The sequence below is a fragment of the Mesoplodon densirostris genome, chromosome 11, assembly GCF_025265405.1.
Source record: "Mesoplodon densirostris isolate mMesDen1 chromosome 11, mMesDen1 primary haplotype, whole genome shotgun sequence".
NCBI lineage: Eukaryota > Metazoa > Chordata > Mammalia > Artiodactyla > Ziphiidae > Mesoplodon > Mesoplodon densirostris.
Window position 1 is genome coordinate 31,653,620 of NC_082671.1, and position 26,903 is coordinate 31,680,522.

The 26,903-nt window shown below is 36.6% G+C and overlaps 1 protein-coding gene across 1 annotated transcript in view; it reads right to left on the reverse strand.

The window, feature by feature from the left end:
* TBC1D15 (TBC1 domain family member 15) overlaps window positions 1-26,680 on the reverse strand; it is a 69,845-nt gene extending 43,165 nt beyond the window's left edge. The window contains exons 1-4 of the mRNA XM_060111782.1: window positions 26,603-26,680; window positions 4,746-4,844; window positions 4,212-4,286; window positions 20-158 (exon numbers count right to left, since the gene is read on the reverse strand). Of these exons, the coding sequence (XP_059967765.1) occupies window positions 20-158; window positions 4,212-4,286; window positions 4,746-4,844; window positions 26,603-26,632 (343 nt within the window). The 5' untranslated portion in view covers window positions 26,633-26,680. The remainder of the gene's footprint in view (window positions 1-19; window positions 159-4,211; window positions 4,287-4,745; window positions 4,845-26,602) is intronic.
* Window positions 26,681-26,903: the final 223 nt, after the last annotated feature.

Sequence of the window (26,903 nt, forward strand, 5' to 3'; positions counted from 1 at the left end):
CAAACGATTTAATTCATACCTCCACTGGTATGTGGTTTCTTTTTAAATGAAATTGTATTAACCATGTCCCACTCTGCTTCGTAACTGTTCAGATGTTCCAATCCTCGATGAACTCTTTCTTTTGGGGCCTGGGTCCATTCCACGACTGAACTGGAGTCCTAAAATAATTATAACATATAAAATATTTAGGGACTAAGAGTAGAACTTCATTTCAATCAATAATGTCTTCTCAGCTTCTATATAAATTAAGATTGTAGGCTGTGGCAGATATCACTGGTGGGAAAGCCGAACACTATTTCCTATCCTTTTCTCCCTTGCTCAGCTGACCAAAAAGACAAGAAAACCTTGTCCAGATTCTCCTGCAGTTAGGGTTGCCAATGAAATACAAGCATAAGTCAACAGTAGGGCCTTGGAAATGCTTTTGCTTCCCCTAATAAAAGCTTCATCCCTTTTTCTCTATTTCCTGCTTTTGATGCAGCTATGCTGCCTAAAAACATAATAGCCACCTTATGATCATAAAGACAAACACTGCAAATAGCTCCAAACCTCCAGGCTTCTGGTTATTTGAGGAACATACCCAATGGTGGTTACTTATTTAAACCACTATTGGTTGCACATGTCTCTTAATCAAAATTAGCTAAAAGCTACAAATACCATACCTACATGTTCAGTTCTAAAGAACTTTCTATTTTAAAAGAGAATAAAACCAAAAGTCTAAAATGCTATGTTAATAATCTGACTAAATCAAAAAGTTTAACTTCTATTCAACAAAAGATACCACACATAAGTTAAAGATAAGCAAAACTGTGTGAAAATGTTTCCAAAACATGTGGAAGATGACAGAAAAACATCCAGAATATAAAAACAACTCCTACCAATTTACTGAGAAATCAACAAACATCAAAAGAGAAAAATAAGGAAATGGTATGAACAAGCAAATCAAAGAAATATGAAGTGACAAACAAAGGAAGATGTCCAACTTCAGAAACAACCCAAGAAAAGCAAGTAAAGATGAATTTAAATTTTTCTGGCCCATTCAATTAAAAAATAAAAATATGGAAGACAGTGTGAGGAAATGCTGTATCTCACACTGTTGATGACAGTGCTAATTAGTACTGACTCAAATGTACAATTGAGTCATATTTATTAAAATTCAAAATATGCATGTGTTTCACCACAATAACTCTCTTCTCATCTGCTTTAGAGAAATACTCACATATGTATACAAAGAGGCAGATACAAGAATTTTCATCACAGAATTGTTTGTAAAAGTGAAAAGCTGAATATATCTTATCATCCATCAATGAAGGAATAAGTAAATAAACTAGAGGGTAGTCAATAAAATGCTAGGCAGAAGTTTAAAGACTGATATCTGTTCATGTGTATATATGTTCAATATGTAATAGTAAATAAAACGAAGTTAAGAAACAATGTATGCAGTATAACAACTACATGGAACATATGTAATTAGAAACACACTAGAGAAAACCAGGGATGAATGGATGGATGGATAGATAGATATGATAGGAAATGTGTACTGATAAAAGTCTGGAAAGATATACATTAAACAGGGACAGATTAGGGACAGGGTTCTAGTCAAGGAGGACTTCAACTTTCTATTATTTGAATTTTTACAACAAGAATGTATTCATGTATTGCTAGTGTAATTCTTTTTAAAAATGGAAAAACGAAGATTTATAGGAAAAGGAATATATTATAAACAAAAGAAATTAATAAGAAATAGAAACAGACTGAAGAATAGGGGGAAAAACTGAATGAATGAAATTATAAAGTGGAGTGTTTTTTCCTCTGAGTCCTTCCTCTGATGTCATTTCTCAGGGAGCCCTCCTCGTTTGCCCAATTTAAAAAAATGCAACCCGGGCTTCCCTGGTGGCTCAGTGGCTGAGAGTCTGCCTGCCGATGCGGGGGACACGGGTTCGTGCCCCGGTCTGGGAGGACCCCACATGCCACAGAGCGGCTGGGCCCGTGAGCCACGGCCACTGAGCCTGTGCATCCGGAGCCTGTGCTCCGCAACAGGAGAGGCCACAACAGTGAGAGGCCTGCGTACCGCAAAAAAAAAAAGCAACCCTTACCACCATCACTACCAACTTTCCCATCAATAGCAGGGAAAGCAAAGCAGCATTTACAGAACCCCACCCCACACAAAGGCTTGGAACTAGTAAATCAGGTACTTCTGGAAACTAGGATAAAGGTTAAGCTGAAAACAGGACTACTAACAAGAGTCTAGAAGACTGAAGGTTTATTCATTGGAAAAGGTAAAACAGATTATCTGTGGATTAGGAGAAACCAGGGACACTGAGCAAAGAGATAATACACTGAAAACAGGAGAATTAACTGAAAGTTCATCTATATAATAAGTTGGCAAGACTCCCAGCTCTCTTCCTCCACTCAGTTCCCAGAACAGTGGAATCCAGCTTTCCCTCTCCAGGCAGGAATCTGTAGATTCTTCTCTGACAAATGACTAGTCCACAAAAAAAGATCCAGGTTTCAATATCGGGGATTCCCCAAGGAAACAGCCTAGCCAAGTCACCCTGAGTCCCAACTATTAACAAACCTACCCATACATAGAGAGAGTATAATCAGTTTTTTGTGTTTGCTGTTAAATATGAGCACCACAATACAAAGATCACCAAATGTCAAAGGCAAGTATTTACATAAAAGATAAAGTCCAAATGAAATACGAAAAAAAAAAGTCAATTAGAGGAGGTGGACTATATACAGAGATGAAAACATCTAAAAAACTATCCTTCAACTCCTCAGAAATAAGGAAGAATAGTACATCCATGAAAAACAGGATGCTATTTTTTAAAGGGGGGGAAAGGGGACACATAACAAAATGTATTAGAAATCTAAAAAACAGCAAAAATGAAAACGGCAATAGAAGAACTGGAAGATAAAACTGAAGAAATTTCCTAGAAAATAATATACACATACACAAAGAATTAAAAAATAGTAAAGTATTAAAATATTACAGGACCAGTCCAAAGCATGTAGAGTTCCAGAAAGAAAGAAAATAGAAAATGGAGACGAAGAAGAAATCATCACTAAAATAATTCAAGAATATTTCCTAAAAACTAAAGGACACAAGTTTTCACGTTAAAAAAAAAGCCTATCAAGCACCCAACACAGTGGATTAAAAAAGACCACAAGAGCACAACATTTCCAGAACATCCAGAACACTAGAAACAAAAAGGCAATTCTAAAAGCTTCTAAAGAGGAAAAAAAACATAGCAAGGATCAGGAATTAGAATGCAGCAGACTTAACATCAATAAAGGAAATTAGTCAAACCTGAGACAGTAACTTTCAAAACTATGAGGGGAAATTTATTTTCAAAGTGTAATTCTATGCCAGCCAGCTATCAATTCAGAATAAGGATAGAAAAGTCTGAAAACAGAAATGTTTTTGCTCTCATACACCCTTTTTCTCAGGAAGCACTGAAGGTGCACCAAAACTAGGGAGTAAACCAAAATATAAGATAGCAGAGGATACAGGAAATGGGGATTAAAATATGGGAAAGAGGCAAAAAGAATCCCCAGGATAATTGCTGCACAGCAAGCCAAAAGAGCAACCAGTTCAGAAGGAACTTGTAAGAAGGCTCTGGAAGAAAAGTCTCTAAGATGATGACACTGGAAGATCATCTATGTGATTAAATATTTTGAGAAGAAATGTGGACAACTGGGCCATAGTTTCAAGGTGAATTAGAGAAAAGATAGAGCTAAGTCTCTACCTTCCATAGTGAGATGTCAACACATGATACAAACGTTAAACATAAGTTAATCCAACTATTCCATTCCTGGGTTTTCAAGGAAAAATGTATCCACACAGAAACTTGAATATGAACGTTCACAGCAGCATTATTTACATAAGCCTAAAAATGAAAACAACCCAAATGTCCATCAACCGATGAATGAATAAACAAAATGTGGTACATATCCATAAATGCAATATTATTCAGAAAAAAAGGAAAGAAACAAAGTACTGACAGGTGCTATAACATGGATGAACCTTGAAAACATCATGCTAAGTGAAAGAAGCCAGTCACATGGTTGCACAACTCTGTAAATATACTAAAAACACTGAATTATATACTTTAGAAGAGTGAATTTTACGGTATATGAATTATATCTCAATAAAGCTTTTATTTTAAAAAAATGGCATTCCTTCAGTCATATATTTTTTTCTTAAATACCTTTCCAGCATACAGAATACTAGAAGAATCCAATGCATCATCCAGTGGTCTCCAGTCCACTATTACTTCAGCATCCTAGAGAAAGAAATTATTAACCATATTTACTATTCAGCAATATCTTATATTTTTAGTCACCTATACTTAATTCCCTGAAAATGAAATTTTTAACCCCTTAAATTTATCAGCACGTTAAATATGGAATATCATATGTAAACCACTATTTGACAACAATGTATAGATTTTTAAACTCTGCCTTTCATTATAAAAAAATTATATTACTGTAACTTTTACATAAGTTTTAAAATATTCCACACCATTTTACTGGCTTATCTAAAGTATTTTACTTCTAACATCACTTCCAAGTTAAATTTACAACCACTGCTCAATTACATAATTATCTTACATGTGAAATTCAAGCCTGCTGATAATGCCCCAATTATTAATTATTAAATTATTTAAACAATTATTAAATAAAAATTATTTTTTATTTAAACATAAACAATTATTAAATAAAGTCATTTACTAGAAATATACCTTTTCTAAAACACGTAATATTCCTGAAATCAAGCTGTCTTGGTCACTGGTCTTTCCAAAAGATGAATGAATATACACCCCTTCCTGTTCATATATAATCTGGAATGGCAAAAATAAGATTAATCACACCATTTTTATTCAATACTATTTCAACGTTTTAAAAAAAATTAAGAGATGTTTTCCTATAATGCCTGAACCAAGCTTCTGGTTATTTCATATAAAAATGTATTATCTTAAAAATACTATTCAGACTTAAAAGCACTTCAAACAAAGATAAACTAGAAGTAAATTTACTTTGTTATGCATGCAAGTTTTTTGGTTTAGTGATAATCATGATCTTGATCTTCTCCTTAAACAAAGATGTCAGGCTAATTGTTATGTGACCATATATGCAAATTCCACTTAACATATATTTTTAACAAACATTAAGCAAAGTATTGGGTTCAAACTGAAAATATCCAAAAATAAGAACAGATGAAATATAATGAAAAATTAATGATTTCTAACTATTTCATAACAGCACATAAGTTTATTTTGGTGTGCTTTTGTAGCTCACTGGCATTGAAAATAAGATGGGAATATTAAAAAGTAATGATGAGGACTTCTTGGAAAAACTAGTTTAAACTAGTTCAAGCTCACAAACACTGAGTGCTTCTATATGTAAAAGCATGTAAGACTGTAGGTGTAAGAATATGACTAAGACATGGTCCCTGAACAATGTCCTATGGGAATACAGGGGAGACTTAAGTAAATTCCTGAGTAAACTGAAACGTTTATAAAGTTAAGCCTTATGCTCTAAAGGCATAATGTTATATATTAAGATTCTAGGGGGCTCTCCTGGTGGTCCAGTGGTTAAGACTCCACGCTGCCAACACAGGGGGCACAGGTTCAATCCCTAGTTGGGGAACTAGGATCCCACATGCTGTGCGGCATGGTCAAGGGATTAAACAACAACAATAATAACAACAACAAATATATATATATATAAGGAACAAATGGGGAAGAAATATTTGTAACATATATAATAAACATTTAAAAAAAAGATTCTACTCCTGGGACCAATTTCAAACTATTAAAAAATTTTTTTCATTATGAAAATAAGTAAAAGGGAAATAAAATAGTCACTTCCAGACATTACAAACTTATGTAATTTTGACATAAGTTTGGAATACAGTGTACTTTCTATTTATGTAAACCTTTTATTAATACAATCACATCTCTATTCAGAATAGCATGGGGACCAAGAACGCAGGACAAGCAGCACAGGCCATCACTATCGCCCCCCAGTTGACATTTGTGGAACACTTATGCACTAAGAATTCCACGTTATAGATTAATCCTTACAATAACCCAAGACCATAGGTTCTATAACTATATCATTATAACTACATCATTAGGATGAGGAGCCCATCTGTGTGAACAAGAAAACTGAAAGAGAAGTTAAATAACTTGCCTAAGGTTGATGATACAAATGGTAAGGGATGGTGTGGAGTTTGAAACCCAGGCAGTCTGACACCAGAGAACTGTTCTCTTAGCCACTGCACTACAAAGCTCCCACATTACTTTTACTGCCTCTCCTGTTATGTTAACCACTTGTGATATAGACTTACATCATGTCAAGAAAGAGTCCTTCCAGTAATCAAGATCACCAGAGAAGTTCTGATCTCAAAAACCTAAGATGGCCTTCAATGAAATAGTTGTTAAACACAAGACTAGCATTAAGCAGAAGGCAAAGACTGGGGACAGTATGAGTTGGGGAGTGGTGAGAAACAATTCTATACTGTTTGTATAGAAATGAAAAATCAGATTTATTCACTCATATGCACAAAGATATGCATAAGAATATTCACAACAGTATTATTTATAACATGGTGGGTGGTAGAGTAGGAAAGGAGGAAAAGGAAGGTATGAATCTAAATGACCACAAAGAGGAAAATTATAAAATATATTCTGCAATATTCATTCTATGGAGAATACTATTCAGAAGTTAAGAGGTAGATTAAACAGACAGACATACATGGAAAAACCTTCCAATTATACATAATATGATGACACTTATACTTTTAAAAGTTTCTCTATATCTGTGTAAAATCCAGAGAACAAGCTCTGGAAGGACACACTTTAATGTTAACAAAGGCTAATTCTGAAAAAGATAATGGGATGGGGAAAGGTTGAAAGAGGAACTGTAACTTTCTATGTTAATGCTGAACTTATTTGAAAATTTCGAAGTGCAAATATATAGTTATATATTACTTCAGTAATTAAAAATTAATTTTAATGAGTAAAGTAAAAAGAGGGAATTCCAGAAATATAAACTATAACCTTTCTGGACTTTCGTTTATCCATGTATAAAACAGGGGCCACAAAACAGAAGTATGAAAAGGCTATGGGGAAAAAAATCCCTTAAAATCTCAAGCTTCTTTGACAAAAGATATCCAGAAAATTCACTTTAGCATATTTTCACCTAATACTCAGCTATCAGAACAATCAAGAGCTCTATAGCTGAAAAAGGGACACTCATTTGCCAAGAAAAGCTTGGTATCATTAACAGTACAATCTAAGATTCTGTGGTACTATTAATACTAAAGAGATTCCAGAGCCTTTATGAAATAAATGAACCCTAAAGGAAATGAAACACTTCACGTAACTGAAGCACATGAAGCAGCTCTTCCTTCCCCATACATATGTTAGTGAAGTGTTGCCTTATTCTCTTTTTCATTTAAGAAAAAGTTGAGTTTCTGAAGTAATTTAGGTGGGAAAATATCTTAAAAAGTATTAAAGTACCAGGTACCTCACAAAAAGTCAAAACTGCACTCATCTCACGTTCTGTGTTCTTAACTTTTTAGCACTTTTTGAGGGACAAATTACATGCCCAAAATTTCACAATCCCAAACCCAGACTTGTACTGTCTTTAGAAAGCGGTCATGTTCAGCTTTTTGATTTGAAGAGTGTGATATTACACACTCTTACAATATTACACACTTGAGATATTACATGCTCAATACAAATTAATTCTGCAGAAGGAATAAAATCTGTAAATTTACCTTCATGTGCTACTAAACCTTATGAAGTCTTGTAAGACTTAAAGGCGCACAGGTACACACACACACATACACACACACACACACACACTAGCTGTATTAGTACATAATTCATTTCAAATATAAGATAATAATAAGTTTTAACTGAATAGCACTTTGTTTTCAAAGCACTCTGATCTCATTATATCCTCACAGCCAAACTGAATGAGTCAGAATAGATCTCATTACCTCTACGTCCATTTTACAGAAAAATACAGAGACACAGACCTGTTCAGTGACTTTACATCAAAGGAAGGAATGGATTTCATATTTACTGGCATCTTCACCCATTAAGTCTCAACTGTCTCAAAAACTACCAGAAAAATTCTACACGGCTGGGCTTCCCTGGTGGCGCAGTGGTTGAGAGCCCGCCTGCCGATGCAGGGGACACGGGTTCGTGCCCCGATCCCGGAAGATCCCACATGCCGCGGAGTGGCTGGGCCCGCGAGCCATGGCCGCGGAGCCTGTGTGTCCGGAGCCTGTGCTCCGCAACGGGAGAGGCCACAGCAGTGAGAGGCCCACGTACAGCAAAAAAAATAAAAAATAAATAAATAAATAAATAAAAATTCTACATGGCTTCCCTAGAGGAAAGTGGTTTCTGAAATTGCTTAGATGTACAAAATAATGCTGCCTCAAGGACTAAAAACAATTTTTTTTTTTTTTTAGGCTGCACCACGCAGCTTGCAGGATCTCAGTTCCCCAACCGGGGACTGAACCCAGGCCCTCAGCAGTGAGAGCGAGTCGTCCTAACCACTGGACCACCAGGGAATTCCCTAAAAACAATTTTTAAATGGCTTTAATTTATAAATCAATACAGCAGCTAACTATTTAACAATTTGGCCTTTCAACAAAAATCCTTAATTTCTCCCCATCTGAACTCCTAAACATTCCACAGAAAAAGCTTAGTCCCTTTTATAGCATCTTGGTTTGAATAATTCATTTTAATACTATAGGGAATGATTTTACTTATTTTTTATTCATAGCATATATATGTTCATCACCACAGTCTGTGGATACATGTATATAATAAAGTACAATTGTATCAACTACTTGAAACAGCTCAAAATATAGAAACAGAAGTCCAATTAAAAATTTGATCTCAGGGGCTTCCCTGGTGGCGCAGTGGTTGAGAATCCGCCTGCCGATGCAGGGGACACGGGTTCGTGCCCTGGTCCGGGAAGATCCCACATGCCACGGAGTGGCTAGGCCCGTGAGCCATGGCCCCTGAGCCTGCGCGTCCGGAGCCTGTGCTCCGCAATGGGAGAGGCCACAACAGTGAGAGGCCCGCGTACCACAAAAAAAAAAAAAAAAAAAAAAAATTGATCTCAGGGAATTCCTTGGCAATCCAGTGGTTAGGACTCCACACTTTCACCGCCAGGGCCCGGGTTCGATCCTTATTCCCACAGGCCAAAAAAAAAAAAAAAAAAAAAAATTTGATCTTATAACAATAGCATGAAGATAATATTTCTTCATTAAACTCTACAGTGAATTGATTTCTAAGGAGTATCATTCTTCCATAGGACATTCTGCTTCTTACATTTATCAATGGTAACGATTAATACTTGAAAAGCTATCTCCAAGCTTGTTTGAAATGAAAAATTATTTTGCTACAGGGAACAATTATGATATCAGGAATTTCATCTAAGATAATACTTTCAGTAAAACAGGCTTCCAATTTCCTTACTCTGGTTTTGTTCATAATCTCTAATGCAAAATAAAAAGAAAGGTTCAAATGCTATTACTGGCCATGTAATATTTCTATAATGCAATTACTCTACAAAGCATTTCTACATTATCACATTTGATCCTCAAAACTCAATTAGATATGTGATATCATTCCCACTTTGTAATTGAGGGAAAAAATGCAAAGAAGTTAAGTGATTTGATCAAGGTTCTCCCATTACTTTGGGGTTCAGACTCAGGTCTGCTCTGATAAGTTTTATTTGTCCAAACAGTACATAATGTAAAAGGCCATCAACTTAAGGCTTCGCATATGTGGAACTGACAACATTGTTCCAGTATCCTATGTGCTCAGATTCCAATCTAAAGCAGTCACCAATTAGCTACATGAGTAGGTCCTCTGTGCTACAGGAAGCAAAGAAAGGGCATCAGTAATGCCTCTTTCTTTCCACTACCTAAGATTTGAGGGGAGACGAAGAGTTCATAGGCATAACAGGAAAATAATATGTAAGTCAGAAAGACAGACAAGAAAAAAATTATATTCCAAGGGGGTCAAGGGCAATAAAAACTAATGTCAGGAAGTTGGCAAATGGAAAGCTATGAGAAGAAAAAGACTGAAAGTCTGCACTACTAGAGATGTACAGCTTGTTTGAGACTCCTTTTGCGAACAATCCAGATTCTGTGAGTTATCAGCACCAAACATCCCGAATAGCAAGACAATGTATAGGCAGTAAAGACTTCCCATGATTGTTACCTTAGGGATACAAAGGCACTAAATGTAAAAATAAAACAGTCTAAACAATTCTCTAGCATATATACCCAAGATATTACTAAAAGTCTATGTCAAATTCTCCAACCCTAACAACTTATTAATTTGTGATACTTTACAAGGGAACAAATTACATGGCAAAAACATATCTGGAGTATATCTCTAATGGAAACAAAAATGTGTTTTCATTTTATCTTCCCATTCATATGGCAGAGAAAGCTCCGTATGAAAACTGTACACAACATGACATACAGCTGTTGTCAAAAATCAGGATTTGGGTGGTTTGGTGTGCTTTTTGTTTGGTTTATTTTTTTTTTTGATGATTCCTATATGTCCAATCTTTTGAAATCAAAAAGTACTGTGTTTGATACAAGGAATTTAAATTCAAACGTGATTCAAGGAAAAATAAGATATCAAATACCATGAAAGACAAAGGTGCAACTGACTGAGAAAAACAAAACTGGAAGAAGTACCTAGTAATACTAAGTGGAGGACAGAGAAGGAGGACAAAAAAAAAAAAAAAAACAGGATAGCAGTGTTTAAAAAAATGCTAATACTAATAAAGGAATGTAAGAAAGTAAGTACTATAAAAGTTGGGTAATAGTTACTTAGGGGAAGAGGGGTACCTGCAAAAGTCTATTTCTTGACCACCATGGTGGTTACAAGGACGTTTGCCTTATGAGTCATTAAGTTATGTGAGTGTGATTTTCTGTATATAAGTTTTGTTTCACAACCAAAATGCCAAAAATTACTGGTGATAAACACAAAATGTGAAGTCTTAAACAGAATTTAAACCATATCTCAAAGATAACAGAGGGATACTGTCAGATGCAAATCATGACATGAATTCAACAATGGAAGGACAGGTCTTGAGGAGAAGAAAGAGAAGAAGGATAGATCAAGTAGAAGATTTGAGGGAAAAGCACAACTATTACTAAGTGTCTCTGCCGCTCCCCCCCCAAAAAATTGGTGGGGGGCGGGGTGGTGGCAGGGACAGGGGAAGGAATGCTATTGTTGTAGAGACTACCAATGGAACAGGGAAAAAAGAAACTTTAATATAAATTACAAACTGGTATAACCCATTCTATAAATGTGATGACTACCTTCAGCTACCCAAATATCTATTGGAATTCTCTAAATACTTAGCATTTCATAAAATTCTTGAATGTCTTGCTAACTATGTCACCTCTCAGAAGGTAAAGAAGAGAATACAGACCAACGAGAAAGAAATATTTATTAACAAAAACTCTGGAAGACGGGCTTCCCTGGTGGTGCAGTGGTTGAGAGTCCACCTGCCGATGCAGGGGATGCGGGTTCATGCCCCGGTCCGGGAAGATCCCATATGCTGTGGAGCGGCTAGGCCCGGGAGCCATGGCCGCTGAGCCTGCGCGTCCGGAGCCTGTGCTCCGCAACGGGATAAGCCGCAGCAGTGAGAGGCCCGCGTACCGAAGGAAAAAAAAAAAAACTCTGGAAGAAAAAAAACCATCTCAAAGTTTGTAACAACAAAGGAAACAAATTTGGAATAAGGTAAAACATTCAGCCTGATCTTGAAGGGAGGGGGAAATAAAAGATGCATACAGAAGAGATAGGTATGAATCCCACCAAAATTGGAGAGGAAAAAAACCCTGTAACAGCTTACACTTCCAGCCAAGAATCCCACCAAAAACAGAGGAAAAGGGACTTCCCTGGCAGTCCAGTGGTTAAGACTCTGTGCTTCCACTGCAGGGAACACAGGTTCGATCCCTAGTCAGGGAACTAAGATCCAGCACAGCGCAGTGGGGCCAAGGGAAAAAAAAGAGAGAGAGAGCAGAAAAAAACCCTGTAACAGCTAACGCTTCCAGCCAAGATGGATTAACAAGAGACTGGATTTACCCTCCCGCAAGGAAAAAAAAAAAGGCCAAACAATGGTTTTCATCAGGTAATGAAGGACGGTGACTGCTGAGTAAAAGTAAACAAATGAGGTAAGTCATACTATTGCCCTAGCTTATTGTCTTGAGAGAGTTCCCTGCTGTGACAAAGGAGAGAAAACCCAGAAGATGCCCAGTGGTCTCCCTGAGTTGAGGACACAGAGCTGGGAACTGGGCAAGGCCAAGACAGAGTACCAGACAGAGAAAAGTACACAGATAGAACTCAAGAGATCTGCAGACATCCCCGAGTATTCAGCAGAGTACTGATCAATGCACGTGCGTCAGTAAACTACTTAAGGCCAGAGGAAAACCACCTGAAATTATTAGAAGAAACAATCAGCAGCTCACACAGAGCTGTTCCCATCAGTGTGGGAAACCTCATAATTCACAGAGCACTAGGTAGAGTACTCAGAATTGTCTTACCTCAGCAGTGGGGCAAAATAAGCTTCACATCAAATGCTGTGCTGATAAACAAGGTCCTACTGCAGAGCACAGGGAACTATATTCAATATCTTGTAACAAACCATAATGGAAACGAATGTGAAAAAGAAAAAGTACATATACATATATATATATATATATATATATACACATTAATTGAATTACTTTGCTGTACACCAGAAACTAATAGAAGTTTTTAAATCAACTATATGCCAATCAAAACATAAATAAATAAATAAATAAATAAATGATGTGTTGATCCCATCTAACAAAGTTTAAAAGCAAGACCCAAAAGTATCAAATTGTTTCCACATAAGTGCCTTATAGGATAAAACTCAAGAACATTTTATAGGAATACAGAAATATCTAGCACCTAAAAAGATAAAATTCACAATATCTGACATCTGGCTTAAAAACAAAAACAAAAAAAACCTAACAGACATGCTAACAATCAGAAAAATATGACTCATAATGAGGAGGGAAATCACCCAATTAAATATGACCCAAAATGACACAAATAATAAAATTAATAGAGAAAGACATTAAAACATTACTATAACTGAATTCCATATGTTCAGGACACTAGAGAAAAGTTAGAACTTGCTAAGAGAAGACATCAAAAACATAAAAAAGATCCAAATTGAACTTCCAGAGATGAAAACTACAATGTCTGAGATGAAATATACATTGAATTGGATAATGACAGATTAGACATTGCAGAGGAATAATGAACTTGAAGTTACAGCAATAAAAACTATATAAAACAAAATACAAAAAGGAGGGGGAAGGGACTGAGAAAAAATTTAACAAAGCATCAAACGAGCTGCAAGGAAATTTCAAGTGGTCTAGTATATGTATAACTGAAGTACCTGAAACAGTTGATGGAAAAAAGAAACAGAAAAAAAAATCATTTTTGAAAAAATAATTGCAGAAGTTTTTCCAAATTTGATTAATACTATAAACCCATAGATATAAACACCAATGAACCAATGAACCCCAAAATGAAAGCAAGAATCACAAAGAAAACTAGATACAGGCACGTTGTAATCAAATTATGCAAAATCAGTAATACACAGAAAATCTGAAAATCAGCCAGAGGAATAAACATTAAATATAATGATAACAGCAGGTTCCTTTTTAGAAACAATGGAGATTGAAAACAATGGAGCAATACTTTTTTTTCTAATTTATTGAGGTATGATTGACATATAAGAAGCTATACATATTTAATATATATAACTTGATAAGTTGAGAATAAGTACACACTCATGAACCTATCACCATCAAGCCACAAACATATCCATCACCTCCCAAAGTTTCCTCCTTCCTCTTTGGAGCAACATCTTTAAAGTAATGAAAACAAAACAAAAGAAAAATACTGTTCACCTACAATTCTATACCCAGAGAAAATATATTCAAAGAAGAAGGTAAAATACAGACTTTTTTAGACATACAAAATCTAAAAAAATTCATTACTATCAGACCTACACTACAAAAAACATTAAAGTAAGTCTTTCAGGCAAAATAAATTACACTAGAAGGAAATCTGGATCTACATACAGAAATGAATGCCACCAAAAACAGTAACTATGTGGATAAATATATTTTTCTTGTTAATCAAATCCCCTTCTTTAAAGCATAAACAAGCAGATAAATGAATACATGTTTTTTGTGGGGTTTGTAATATATGCAAAAGTAAAGTAACAAAAATAGCACAAAAGCCAGAAGAGAAATGACAGTATACTATTCTAGGTTCTTATACCTTATGTAAAGTAGTATAACAACTCTTGAATGTAAATGTCATAAGCTAAAGATGTACTACTCTGTAAGCCCTAAAGCAATCACTGAAATAGCAGAGTTAGAGTGAATCAGTCAACAAAGGAAATAAAAAATAAACACAGAATAATGAAAACTACTTGACTAATCACAAAGAAGACAGAAAAAGAAAATGGAACAAAGGTGAGATGGGACAAATAAAAAACAAATAGCAAGATGATAGACTTAAACCTAACCATATCAGTAATCACATTAAATATAAAGCACCTAAAGACTCCAACTAAAAAGAGATAATCAGACTGAATAGAAAAGCCCAAAATCTATGCTACCTATAAGAAAAGTATTTTAAATATAAAGACACAAATAGGTTAAAAATTAAAAGATGAAAAGATATGCCAACACTAATCAGAAGCTAGAATGGCTATATTACTATCAGACAAAAATATATTTCAGAGCAAAGAAATATTACCAGGTAGAAAGATATTTTCATAGTGATAAAATGGTCAGTGCCTCAAGATGACCTAACAATCCTACATGTTTATGCACCTAATACCAGACCTTCAAAATACATGAAGCATAAAGTGATAGAACTGCAAGAAAAAATAAACAAGTCCACAATTACAGTCAGAGATTTCAAACCCCTCTCTATAACTGATTAAACGATAGACAGAAAATCAGTAGTAACACAGAAGACTTGATAACACCATCAACCAACTGGACCTAATTTACACTCAAAACGTTCCTCCCAACAACAGCAGAATACACATTCTTTCAAATGTACACAAAACATTTGCCAAGACAGATCAAAACTTGGGCCATAAAACAAATCTCAATAAACTTAAAAGAATTCAAGTATATTCGGTGGAAGTAAGTTATAAATCAGTAATAGAAATATCTTCAGAACATTCTCACATATCTGGAAATTAATAACATATTTATAAATAACCCAAGGGTCAAGAAGAAATCAAAGGAAAATTAGAAAGTATTTGAACTCAATGAAAATGCAAACACATCGTATTAAAATCTGCGTAGGGCCACTAAAACAGTGCTTACTGGGAAATATAGCATTACATGCCTTTATTAGAAAAGAAAAAGGCCTCAAATTAATGACCTGAGCATCTACCTTAAGAAACTAGAAAAAGAAATGCAAATTAAACCCAAAGTAAGCAGAAAGAAAAATCAGAGTAGAAATCAATAAAATAGAAAAAAGAAAAATGGGGGAGGGCAGAAGAGATCAATGAAAACTGAAAGCTAGTTCTTTGAGAATAAAACTGGTAAAAGTCTAGCCAGACAGATGAGGAAAAAATAAGAGACACAAATTACCAATATTAGGAATTAGAACTTTAACATCACTATAAATGTATATAAGTAAAAATGATACTAAGAAAATTTATGAACAATTTAGACTAATAAAACTGACAACTTCAGACTTCCTTGGTGGCGCAGTGGTTAAGAATCTGCCTGCCAATGCAGGGGACACGGGTTTGAACCCTAGTCCGGGAAGATCCCACATGCCACGGAGCAACTAAGCCCGTGCGCCACAACTACTGAGCCTGTGCTCTAGAGCTCGTGAGCCACAACTACTGAGCTCACAAGCCACAACTACTGAAGCTGGCACACCTAGAGCCCGTGCTCCACAACAAGAGAAGCCACTGCAATGAGAAGCCCGCACACCGCAACAAGAGTAACCGCTGCTCGATGCAACTAGAGAAAGCCCGTGCAGCAACAAAGACCCAATGCAGCCATACATACGTACATACATACATAAATAAGTTTATTTTAAAAAATTGACAACTTAGACAAAACAAATAAATTCCTTAAGAGACACAGCTACCAACACTCACAGATGAAAAAGATAACCTGAGTAGCCCAGTATAAATTAAGGAAATTCAATTTTTTTTAATTAATTTTTATTGGAGTATAGTTGATTTACAATGTTGTATTAGTTTCTGCTGTACTTTTTTTTTTTTTTGGCCGCACCGCGAGGTTTTGTGGGATTTTAGTTCCACGACCAGGGACCAAACCTGAGACCTTGGCTGTGAGACCACGGAGTCCTAACCACTGGGCCGCCAGGGAATTCCCTGAATTTTTAGTTAAAAACCTTCCCACAAAGAAAATTCCAGGCCAAAATGGTTTTACTAGTAAGCTCTACCAAATATTTAAGAAAGAAGTAATACCAATCCTATACAAACTCAGGAAAATGAAGAGGAGGAATACTTCCCAACTCATTCTAGGAGCCCAGTACTACCCTGACACTAAAATCAGACAAAAACAAGAAAATAAAACTATAGACCAATATCTCACATGAACTTAGGTACAAAAATTTTAAATAAAAATTGAATCCAACAGTATGTAAAAAGGAAAATACTTCATGACCAAGTGGGGTTTACTCTTAGGGTTGGTTTAGTATTAAAAAATCAATCACTATAATTCACCACAATGAAAACTTTTAAAAAGAAAAACCATATAAATCATCTCAAAAGATGCAGAAAAAGCATTTAACAAAATCCAACATCTATTTCAGACAAACACTCTCAGCAAATCAGGCATAGAAGGGAAACTTCTTCAGCCTAATAAAGGGCAACTATGAAACACTTAGTACAGCTGACATCATATACTTAAAAGACTGAATGCTTTCTCCTAAGATCAGGAACAAAGTAAGTATGTCCACCATTACCATTTCTACTCAACACTTTACTTGAGGTTTCAGACACTACAAAAAAGAAGAAATAAATGGCATCTAGATTAGAAAAGAACAAGTAAAACAACTCATTTACAAATGACATGACTTTCTATGTAGAAAAGCCATTGGAATCTACCAAAAAGCTACTAAAACTAAGTGAATTTAGGCTCAGGCAAGGCTCAGGCAGAGAAAATATATTTGCGAACCATACTGTATATGTAATAAAGGACTTGTATCTAGAAGATAAAAAGAACTCTCAAAACTCAGTGACAAGAAAATGAAGAAAGCAATTTATTCAATAAAATAAAGTGGGCAAAAGGTTTGAACAGACACTTCACCAAAGAAAGTATAGGGATGACATAAAATCACATGAAAAGATGCTCAACATCGTAAGTCATTAGGGAACTGCAAATTGAAGCCATCTATTAATTTTAAAAACAAACGTGCCAAGTGTTTTTTTTTTTGGGGGGGGGTTGGGCACCATGTGGCATACAGTATCTTGGTTCCCCAACTAGGGATCGAACCCACACCCCCCGCAGTGAAAGCATTGAGTCTTAACCACTGGACTGCCAGGGAAGTGCCCAACATGCCAAATGCTGACAAAGATGTGGAGCAACTGGAACTTTCATACACCACCAGTGGGAATGTAAAGTGGTACATCTACTTTGGAAAATAGTTTGGCAGTTTCTTAAAATGCTAAACATGCAACTAACATTACAATCCAGCTATTCTACTCCTAGATATTTGCCCAAGAAAAGAGAAAGCACATACTCATACAAAGACTTATACATCAATGTTCACAACACCTGTATTTGTAACAGCCAAAAGTGGAAAAAACCCAAATGTCTATCAATGGGTGAATGGATAAGCAAATCGTGGTATACCCATAAGACAGGATACCACGTGGCAATAAAAAGGAATTAACTAATGATACATGCAGCAACATGAATGAACCTCAAAATAATTATGCTGAATGAAGAAAGACCAAAAACAGAGTACATACCATATCATTTCATTTATATAAAGCTGTAGAAAATGCAAACTAATCTATAGTGACAAAAAGCAGCTCAGTGTTTGTCTGTGGACAGGATGAAGGTAGTGATAGATTACAATAAGTCAGGAGGAAACTCTGAGTGGTAGACATGTCATTATCTCGATTCTGTTGATGGTTCCATGGTGTACATATACATCAAAAGTTGGCACATTATACATGCTATGTGCAACTTACTGTCAAGTGGCACCTCAATAAAGCTGTATAAAAAATAACTTACAGGAAAAGTCTATTTTTTTAAACTGCAAAACCCTGTATAAAAGTAAATATGTTAAGTAAAGATATTTTACTTTAAAAATAGCAGAAAAGAAAGAAAAAAGAAAAAGAAGTTGATTCTGCCTCAAAAAAATTTAAAAATCACACTCTGTTTTTCATTGTGGATTAAGTGTCCATAGGGAGCAAAAACTATCAAGGACATTCAAACACTTGCCACTTGGTGGTGCTAAACTAATTATCTAAACTTGAGTCGACAAACTTTTTTTAGGCACTTATTATGCGCCACACCATGGAGAACAGAAAAATAAATAAGATAAAGTTCCTTGCCTGTATGTATCTGGCAATGTTATAAAAAGGATAAAATCTTTACACAAGCTAGAATATTCTAAACTGCTCCCCACCCTCTTGGGAGGAAAAAAAAGAACAATGTGTAAAGGTACTAAAGAAAGGAAAAAAGTTCTCCATTTGGAATAAAATTGTCTCAGGCCCTTCAAGTTCTCCTTTATTCTTAAATATTTGCTAAGATGCATAAGCAGGTAATTATATTTATAAAACTTCCAATGACAGCCTGCTGATGGCAATAGAAAATGCAAATTGTTTTTTTCCCAAAGGAACCATGTCCGACATAACTCATTAAAGGTGCTCTGGGGACCACAGCAAATGTTTTAGAATAAACTTACTGACCTCTAATTTAGCAAAAGTCAGAATGAAGTTGCACAATATAGTAGCAGATAATTTTTTATATTGCTCCTACACTTAAGTGGGATTGGATTTTTATTTGTGTTATAATTATTATAATATTTTCAAAAACTAAAGATAAATGAAAACATTCAACCCAAATATTTGAAATTTACTCTTAGGCTTAGGGATAAAATTCTTGCCTTAAATCTCTGTCCAAACCTGGAAACCCAACACCTACCATACACAACATACATGCTTGAACCTTAGGAACTGTGAACTTTATATGCTAAATTTAACAAGAAAGTTACAAAAATTCAGTTTCTTTGAAATCATTCAGCACATAAATAATTTAAACTTTGGGTTAGAGACAGTATCACCAGGAAATGCCAGTGTAAGCCCTGAAACTCTAATGAGTTCTACACCCAAATATCTAAGCAGCCACTTGATATCTCCACTTGAATAATCCACAGGCATCTTATACTCAGTACGTTTTATCCTAAATCTGTTCTTCTGATATTCCCAACTCTAAGACGTTCCATCCACGCAGTATCCTAAACGCCTCTTTCATCATACCCATCCTACCTCCTAAATCCCTCAAATCTTCTCTGACACTGACCCCTCATCATAGGTAGCCTGGGTTACTAAAATAACATTCTGGTCTCTCTTCCCAATCTAATCACCTTCCAATAATCTGTGTAAACTGTATAATGTATAACCACTGCCAAAAATGATCTTAATAAAATGTACATCTGACCATACCACACCTGAGCTTAAAATCCTTCTGACACCACACTTTACATCTACAGCTATGCAACACCTGACACTCCCCAATACTTCCTGCCTTGGGCCCCTCTGAACTCACCTGTTCCCTCAAAACCTTGTGCCTTTTTGTGTGTGTGCATTCTGTTCCTTCTACCTAGAACACCCTTTTATACCTTCTCTCTGCAAACAACTTCTATGAAGTCCTTCAAAAGAACACAAGTAACAGCCCATCCAAACACTTCCAATCACCCCCATTCCACCTAATCTGATTTAGAAGTTTCTTTATTCATACACATTTACTAAGCACCAACTAGATGTGGGGAGTAAAAGGTGCTAGTGGAAAAACATACATCGTAAAAAGTGTCTAACTAAACTAGTAATGTCATGTAAATCAATGGTCACAGAAGAGTGTGATAGAAGTATGCACAGGATCCTGTATGAGATGTCAATTTCAGTTATTTCTTCAATAGATGTACAGTGAATGCCTAACAATGTGCCAGGCACAGAGTAAGCTTCTAGGTATAAATAAATAAGACTCAGTCACTGCCTTCATAGCAATCTAATTGGGGATTAGGACAAGAAAACAGACAATTACAACATATGATGGAGGTTGAATAGGCTGCCACAGCAGACCCTAATAAATTATAGCTAACCTAGATGTAAGGGGCTCAGGCAGGATGAGAAATCAGGAAGACTTTAACTAGAGTGACATATAGCCTGAGACCTGAAGAATGGCAATTTTAACTAGGAGAGGGTATATGTTCTTGGAAGAAGCTGTATGTTCTATACAGAGAGCAGTAGTTCAGTGCATGGCTGCAACCCAGATCAGACAGTACTAAGAGTTTAGAGACAAGAGTAGAGACCAGATCAGATCATACTGGGTTTTTAAGCCATGCTCAGGAATTTGGGGGTTTGGAATTTACCCTGAAGACGATTATTTGCCACTAGAAAGTCATTAGAAAGTTCTTGCACGGGAATGGTTATGTCAGACCTGACTTTTCTAAGCCAACACACCGGCTGCAGAGCCAAGAATGAACAACTGCAGTAATCCAGGCAGGAAGCGATTCATGGCTGCTTGAACCAAGGCAGTGGCAGAGGGATGAAGAAAGGCAGATGGCTTGTAATGATATTTAGAAGGTCAAAATGATAGGACTTTGTGACTGATTAGATGTGGGAGGTGAAGGGAAAGGAGTCAAGGACAAAACTGAGTGTATGCGGTTATTCACTGAGAGACAGAATACAGAAGGAAGAAAGTAAACAATGAGTTTTATTTGGGGTGCGTTAATCAGTAATGACTGCGTAACTCAAAGAAATGCAGAACACAGGTGGTTTTAAGGGTAACAAACCACACAAATTTTGAGAGTGAAGACAGAGAGATACTGAGATACTGAGGATGGTACAATTCTCAATAAAGAGCAGGCAGCAGAACTATTACTGCATCTTAAGGGCATCAGTGTGCCAAACAATGTCAGACAGGAGGGCAGTATGGAAGGTATAACAAGGATTAAACGAATGACTTCTCTTACACCAACGACTACAGACACACCATAGATTGCACAAGAAACAGTAAATGGATTTCATAAGCATTTCCTTCCACCAAAAAGTGAAAATTAAAAGGCTGGGTTACAATTTTTCATTTAGTCTCAGCAGCATTTTTCATTATGTCCCATCAAAGCAAACAATATTTGAATTCTTCCCCAAAAAGTCATGTTTTTATTAAATCACAAATTGAAATGATTTGTTGCAGACTACTGTGCTGTGTCAAGAATAAAGGACTCAGCACACAGAAGGTACTCAAATGTTTGTTAAAGAATGCTAGAAAAATAAAGAAGACATATTCATATTGTATCCTACACGAGGAAGGTTACTACCATGTTACAAGATCTAGTCTAAGAAAATTCTCCAGGAAAATCTGCTAGATACTAATAATCTTTCTTAAGCAAGGGGTTTCACAGGACTACAAGCATATCTAAAAGGAACTGGAAGGGACCAAATTTAAGCTACAAAATAAATTCTTACTAAAAATGCCATAAAAAAACTCAAAGGAAAAATAACAGGTGATTTCCCAATTGTTTCAAGTTATTTTCAATAGAACCAAATTCTAACACAGCCACAGTAAAAACACAGACCTAGAGTGAAATGCAAATATACTAAAACAGGACTTTTTAACTCCAAAACAAGAGTGCTATTAGTGAACACACCTCTCTTCCTCTAGTCTCCCTTCATTTTTTCCTACTTTCTTGCTCTTTTTTCTTCACTGAATACCTACTATATGCCAGAATGTCTGCCAGACACAGGTAAAACATTTCAGGCCCTGCCCTCATGAGGATCAGTCTACAAGTCTCAAGAAAACGAACATTCATTAAAATTAGCACCACTTCAAGGACCTAAAACTCATATTTACTTTCTTATTTAAACAAGGGAGTGGTTTTTAGTGAATATTTTCCTTCTGAAGAACTGAAGTCTGTAATCTCCAAAGTAAGGGGCTATCTGATGTATCCCCAGTGCCTAAAACAGTGCCTGGAAGAAAGCAGATGCTTAATAAATATCTGTTGAATAAATGAATAAAAGTAAACTGCAACCATCAGAGGCACTGGGTATAAGGCCAAAACCTATTTCAGACTACCTCTTTTCTCCCGCCTTCTCTGCAGTAAGTCAACTCATCCATTAATTCAACTCATTCCATTAATTATCGTAAAGCAGGATAGTCTTTGCAGTCAGCGTCCCTATTTCTCCCCTAAAAACTCACAGGAGGATCTATATGAGAAGATGAGTGTTAGCTGAACCTACTGTGATAATCATTTCACAATATATATAAATCAAACCAATAGGCTGTACACCTTAAGCTTATACAGTGATGTACATCAATTATTTCTCAATAAAACTGCGGGAAATAAAGATCACAGCCAGGTAAAAATAAAATTCACAACAGAATGTCAACTTTCCCCCCATTTGGTTGACTGTTAAAACATATGGTTCTATATATACATAGCAACAAAGAATAGCTGAACTCCAAGAACTAATCAGGGTTTATAACCAAACTCAAACCCACTTTCACAGGCTCAGCTAAGAAAAACACTGAATCCATCCACTCATGTTGACAACAACCTACCCCTGAATTCAGTCAAATCATCAGAGACCTAAATACATCAAATCGGTACCCTGTATTTACTGAACTACTTAGCTAGCCATTGGTATAAAACCATCAGAATACTAATAATGGGCATTATAGGGCTGTGGGGGTTTTTAACCATAAGGATACAATAGGCTATATAATCAAATTCATTACAGTACATAGTATAAAGAATCTACATAAGATTTTATCCTCGGATCTAATCTTCAGAAACTAGTTTTTTTGGGTTTTGCTCCTGGTTTTATTTTATTGTAGATCCTGTAATTCTTATTATTGATCAGGTTCCCCTCTTTGGCAAAACTGTAGCCCACTAAAGCATACAGTTTATTTAATAATCGTACTTCCAGTTCCACTTACCTTTCTTACCCTTATTCACTTTCCTTTTGCGTTTTTTCCCTCTAATTTATTTTACATAACTATAGTGCTTTAATATTTGTGAGCGGCCTTAATCTCTCTGTAGAAAGTCGCAGCAAAAATAAACATTCAACTATTTCCAAATCAATAATAACCTTACAACTTTAAGACCGTCTGAAAGATCTTCCTTAATATTAGTAATAATAGCAGCTAAAATGTAAGCACTTACCTGATGCCAGGTATTCTAAATATTTTGCGAATATTAACTCATTTAATCCTCTCTACAACTCCATGATGGAAAATAATTATTAGCCCCCATTTTACAAATAAGAAAACTGGTGCACAGAAAGTTAAGAAATTTGACCAAATTAACACAGCTATAAAGCAGTGGAGCTAGGTTCTGAACCCAAGCAATCAGATTCCCATCTCCTTAACCGCTGCCCTACTGTGATGATTTTTCATTCATCAAAACTACGTGACTTCTAAAACAAGGTATTTTTCAAATCCTAAAATAACACTGAATTAGAACTGAAGTAATTTCAAAAATGAAGTTCACACCCATACCAAAAACCATATTCTAAACCTTTAAAATTCTGCCATACCCAACCAATGACTTGCAGGGAAATTAAGATGATGAATAACACCTACACAGTTATCTACTACGTGCCAGGCTTTGTTCTAATACATTTACTTATTAACCTTAAAAATCCCATAAAGTAGGTACTATTATCATCCCCATATTACAGATAAGGAAACTGAAGCATAGAGAGGTTAAATAATTTGACTGAAGTCACTAGCAAGTGTGAAGTTAGTTTTTGAAACTTGTTTGGCTCCAGAGTCCAAGCTCTTAACTGTTATCTTACACTGCTTCTCCTTATGACAGAGATTAACTTCCTCCCCCCATCACTTCCTAAACTCAAAGTTCAAAGCAAGCAAAGTAGACTTAGTAGAAAAGTTACTCTACATCCTAGATCTCAATACCAAGAGGTTCTAATTCAACAGAGTTGGGTTGTGGCCCAGCACCTATATTCTTTAAAAGTACCACATGTGAGTCTTACGAGTCTTGGTCAACATTCACTGCCCTAGGTTTCTAAATTAGACAGGTCTTAGCTGAACCTTTGGGGTGGGGGGTGACGAATAAATAAATACAGAGAGACACACACACACATATACACACTCTTTCATAAATGTGTGTGTGTGTGTGTGTTCTTTGCTATTCCCCTGTCCCAAAGAAACAAGACTGGGAAGTAGGGAAGCATAAGACAAAGCCAGAAAGACAACATGGCTTTTTATGCCATGTTAACCAGCCTTGAGTATTATTTCAATGGGGACAATAACAAAATTAAGATTTTTTGTTTGTTTTTTAAAGCAAGAGACAATCAGACTTGTGCATCAGAAAATAACTCCAGTGGTTGTGTAGAGGAGACGGTGGGCAAAGAGACTGCAGACAAGGAGAAAAATCAGCCAAGAGCTCAAGACTAAATGCCTGAATGAACTAAGCACTGAGAATGAAGAGGATGCAGCAAATTTAAGAAACCTCTTTAAGGTAAAACTGGTAGGGCTTGGTTATTGCTTAGATGTTGTTATACAAATGGACATCTCCAGGTTTGTTTTACATGCAACCAGGTGAATGATGATGCCATTAAACTAGATCTGAACTTGCTGAGGGAAGAATAAGTGGCTTTTGCTGGTCATCATAGGATTATTTGGGAGAAGGGCAGCTTTGGGCATGGAAAAATAATTTAGATGGAGTGATGAGAATGGGTATAAATTTGCAGTGAGTAAGAATAAATGAGGTGACGAAGTAGAGCTAAGAAATAAAAGACTAAGTCACATTATGAAAAGCAATGACTGGAAGGAAAGGGTGGAAAAAGTCTTATATTTTACAACTCTGCTTCATCTCAAGGGTTCTATCAAAATCAATCCACACCTGAAAGAGTGAAGTGTAGTTCAAACAGAAAGGATCCCTTCTTGGAAAGTCCTAGATAAAAAAATCAAACAAGATAACCTTAAAATATGTAGTGAGCCAAGCAGAAGATCAGCATCCACCCTGAAGACAAAACTGACAAGACAACCAAAGACCGTGAAAATCTGAAAACGATGACCAATCATTTAAAATACTCAGTATGGAGAAGTATGTAATTTTTTAAATAAAGATTTTATTATTTCATGTAATCTTAGCAACTCCAATACAAGAAATAATGACTGGCACCACATCCATTCTGGGGATAAAGAAAATGAAGGACGGATAATTCATGCTTGCTCAATTTCCCAAGGTCACCCTTCAGAGTAACAGTACTGTGTTATTCTGGCTAGTGGTCCATACACTAAAGCACAAACGCTGTCAAATAATTCAAAATGGGATGGAGAGGGCAGCATAAAGAAAATGAGTGAAACTCAAGGAACGGAGAAAGCTATCTGCAAAAAGTAAATAGTCCTTGGTGTTAGATGAGTCACTACCCGACCCAACTGTTTTCGAAATACTCGCGCAATGGGAAATGCTTCCAGTAGCATGCCACGATAGTCCTACCCAACAGGCATTAAGATGTGTCCTCGGAACATGAACAGGCACTATGCGATAAACTATCCTCCGCACCTAATCCTAAATCCTAACGAACTATCACGACGGGGTCAATGACCACCTCCGTAAGACGGTACCACAGAGTCTCCCACGGGAACATCACAGATTTGTCTAGGAAATAAATACCGTAACTAAGGCCTTCCCAGACAAGCGTGCGATGTTGTAAATCTCCAGCTCCCTGAGGGGAAACATGCCCCGCTGTTCACCATCACCAACCAACTCGGCGACCTGGTAAAATGGATCCAATACACTCTTCTTCTAAGTGCACAGCTGCAAAGCACCTGTTTTCAGCTCTTCCCGAAGAGGACAAAGATGCCTTCACCAGAGTGAAGCAGAGGAAGGCAGAGGCGAGTTAGAAGGAAGAGAAAAAATCCTGGAGTCCGAAGAGCAGACATAAAGAGCTACAGTCAGAGAAAATCAAGCCAGAAAAAGAAAGCAACGGGGCAACCACCTGTCTCTTAAGAAGGCAATACAAATAAAAGCCCCTCGCCCTGGGACAGAACCGACCAGAACAGCGCCGAGGCCTAGCTGGCCTTGGAGCAGGAGCCGGGTCTCTTAATTCCCGGACTGAGCCGGCATTCTCGAGAAAACAGCTGACACCACCTAGTCATCTTCTCCTGCATCCTCCACAGGCTGTTCCTGATACAGAAAGGCCCTCGCATCCCTCTCCGGCCGGCCTCCAAGCAGCAAAAACAGCCCCATCCCGAAGAAAAACAGGAACGTTTCCCGGGGCCGTTACCTACCTTCCCGCTCACAACCCCCGCCGCCGCCATGTTTCCTGCGCGTGCCTTTGATGACGTAGCAGCGCCTCACGTGTCTCTCCGACTCACAACAACATCCGGCAAAACTAGGCTGATATCCGGGCGGGAAAGGGGCGGGGAGTGGCGGGAATGGCGAGGAGTGAGGGGCGGGGACGGGAAGGAGCCGCCTGACGCATGTGCACTGAGTACGCCTCGGAGGCCTCTCGGGTGGAGTCGCTGGTGCAAACTGCGCATGTGCCAGTTTATTTTCCTAGGAGGGTAAGTAATTTGAAGTGTTTTTGCT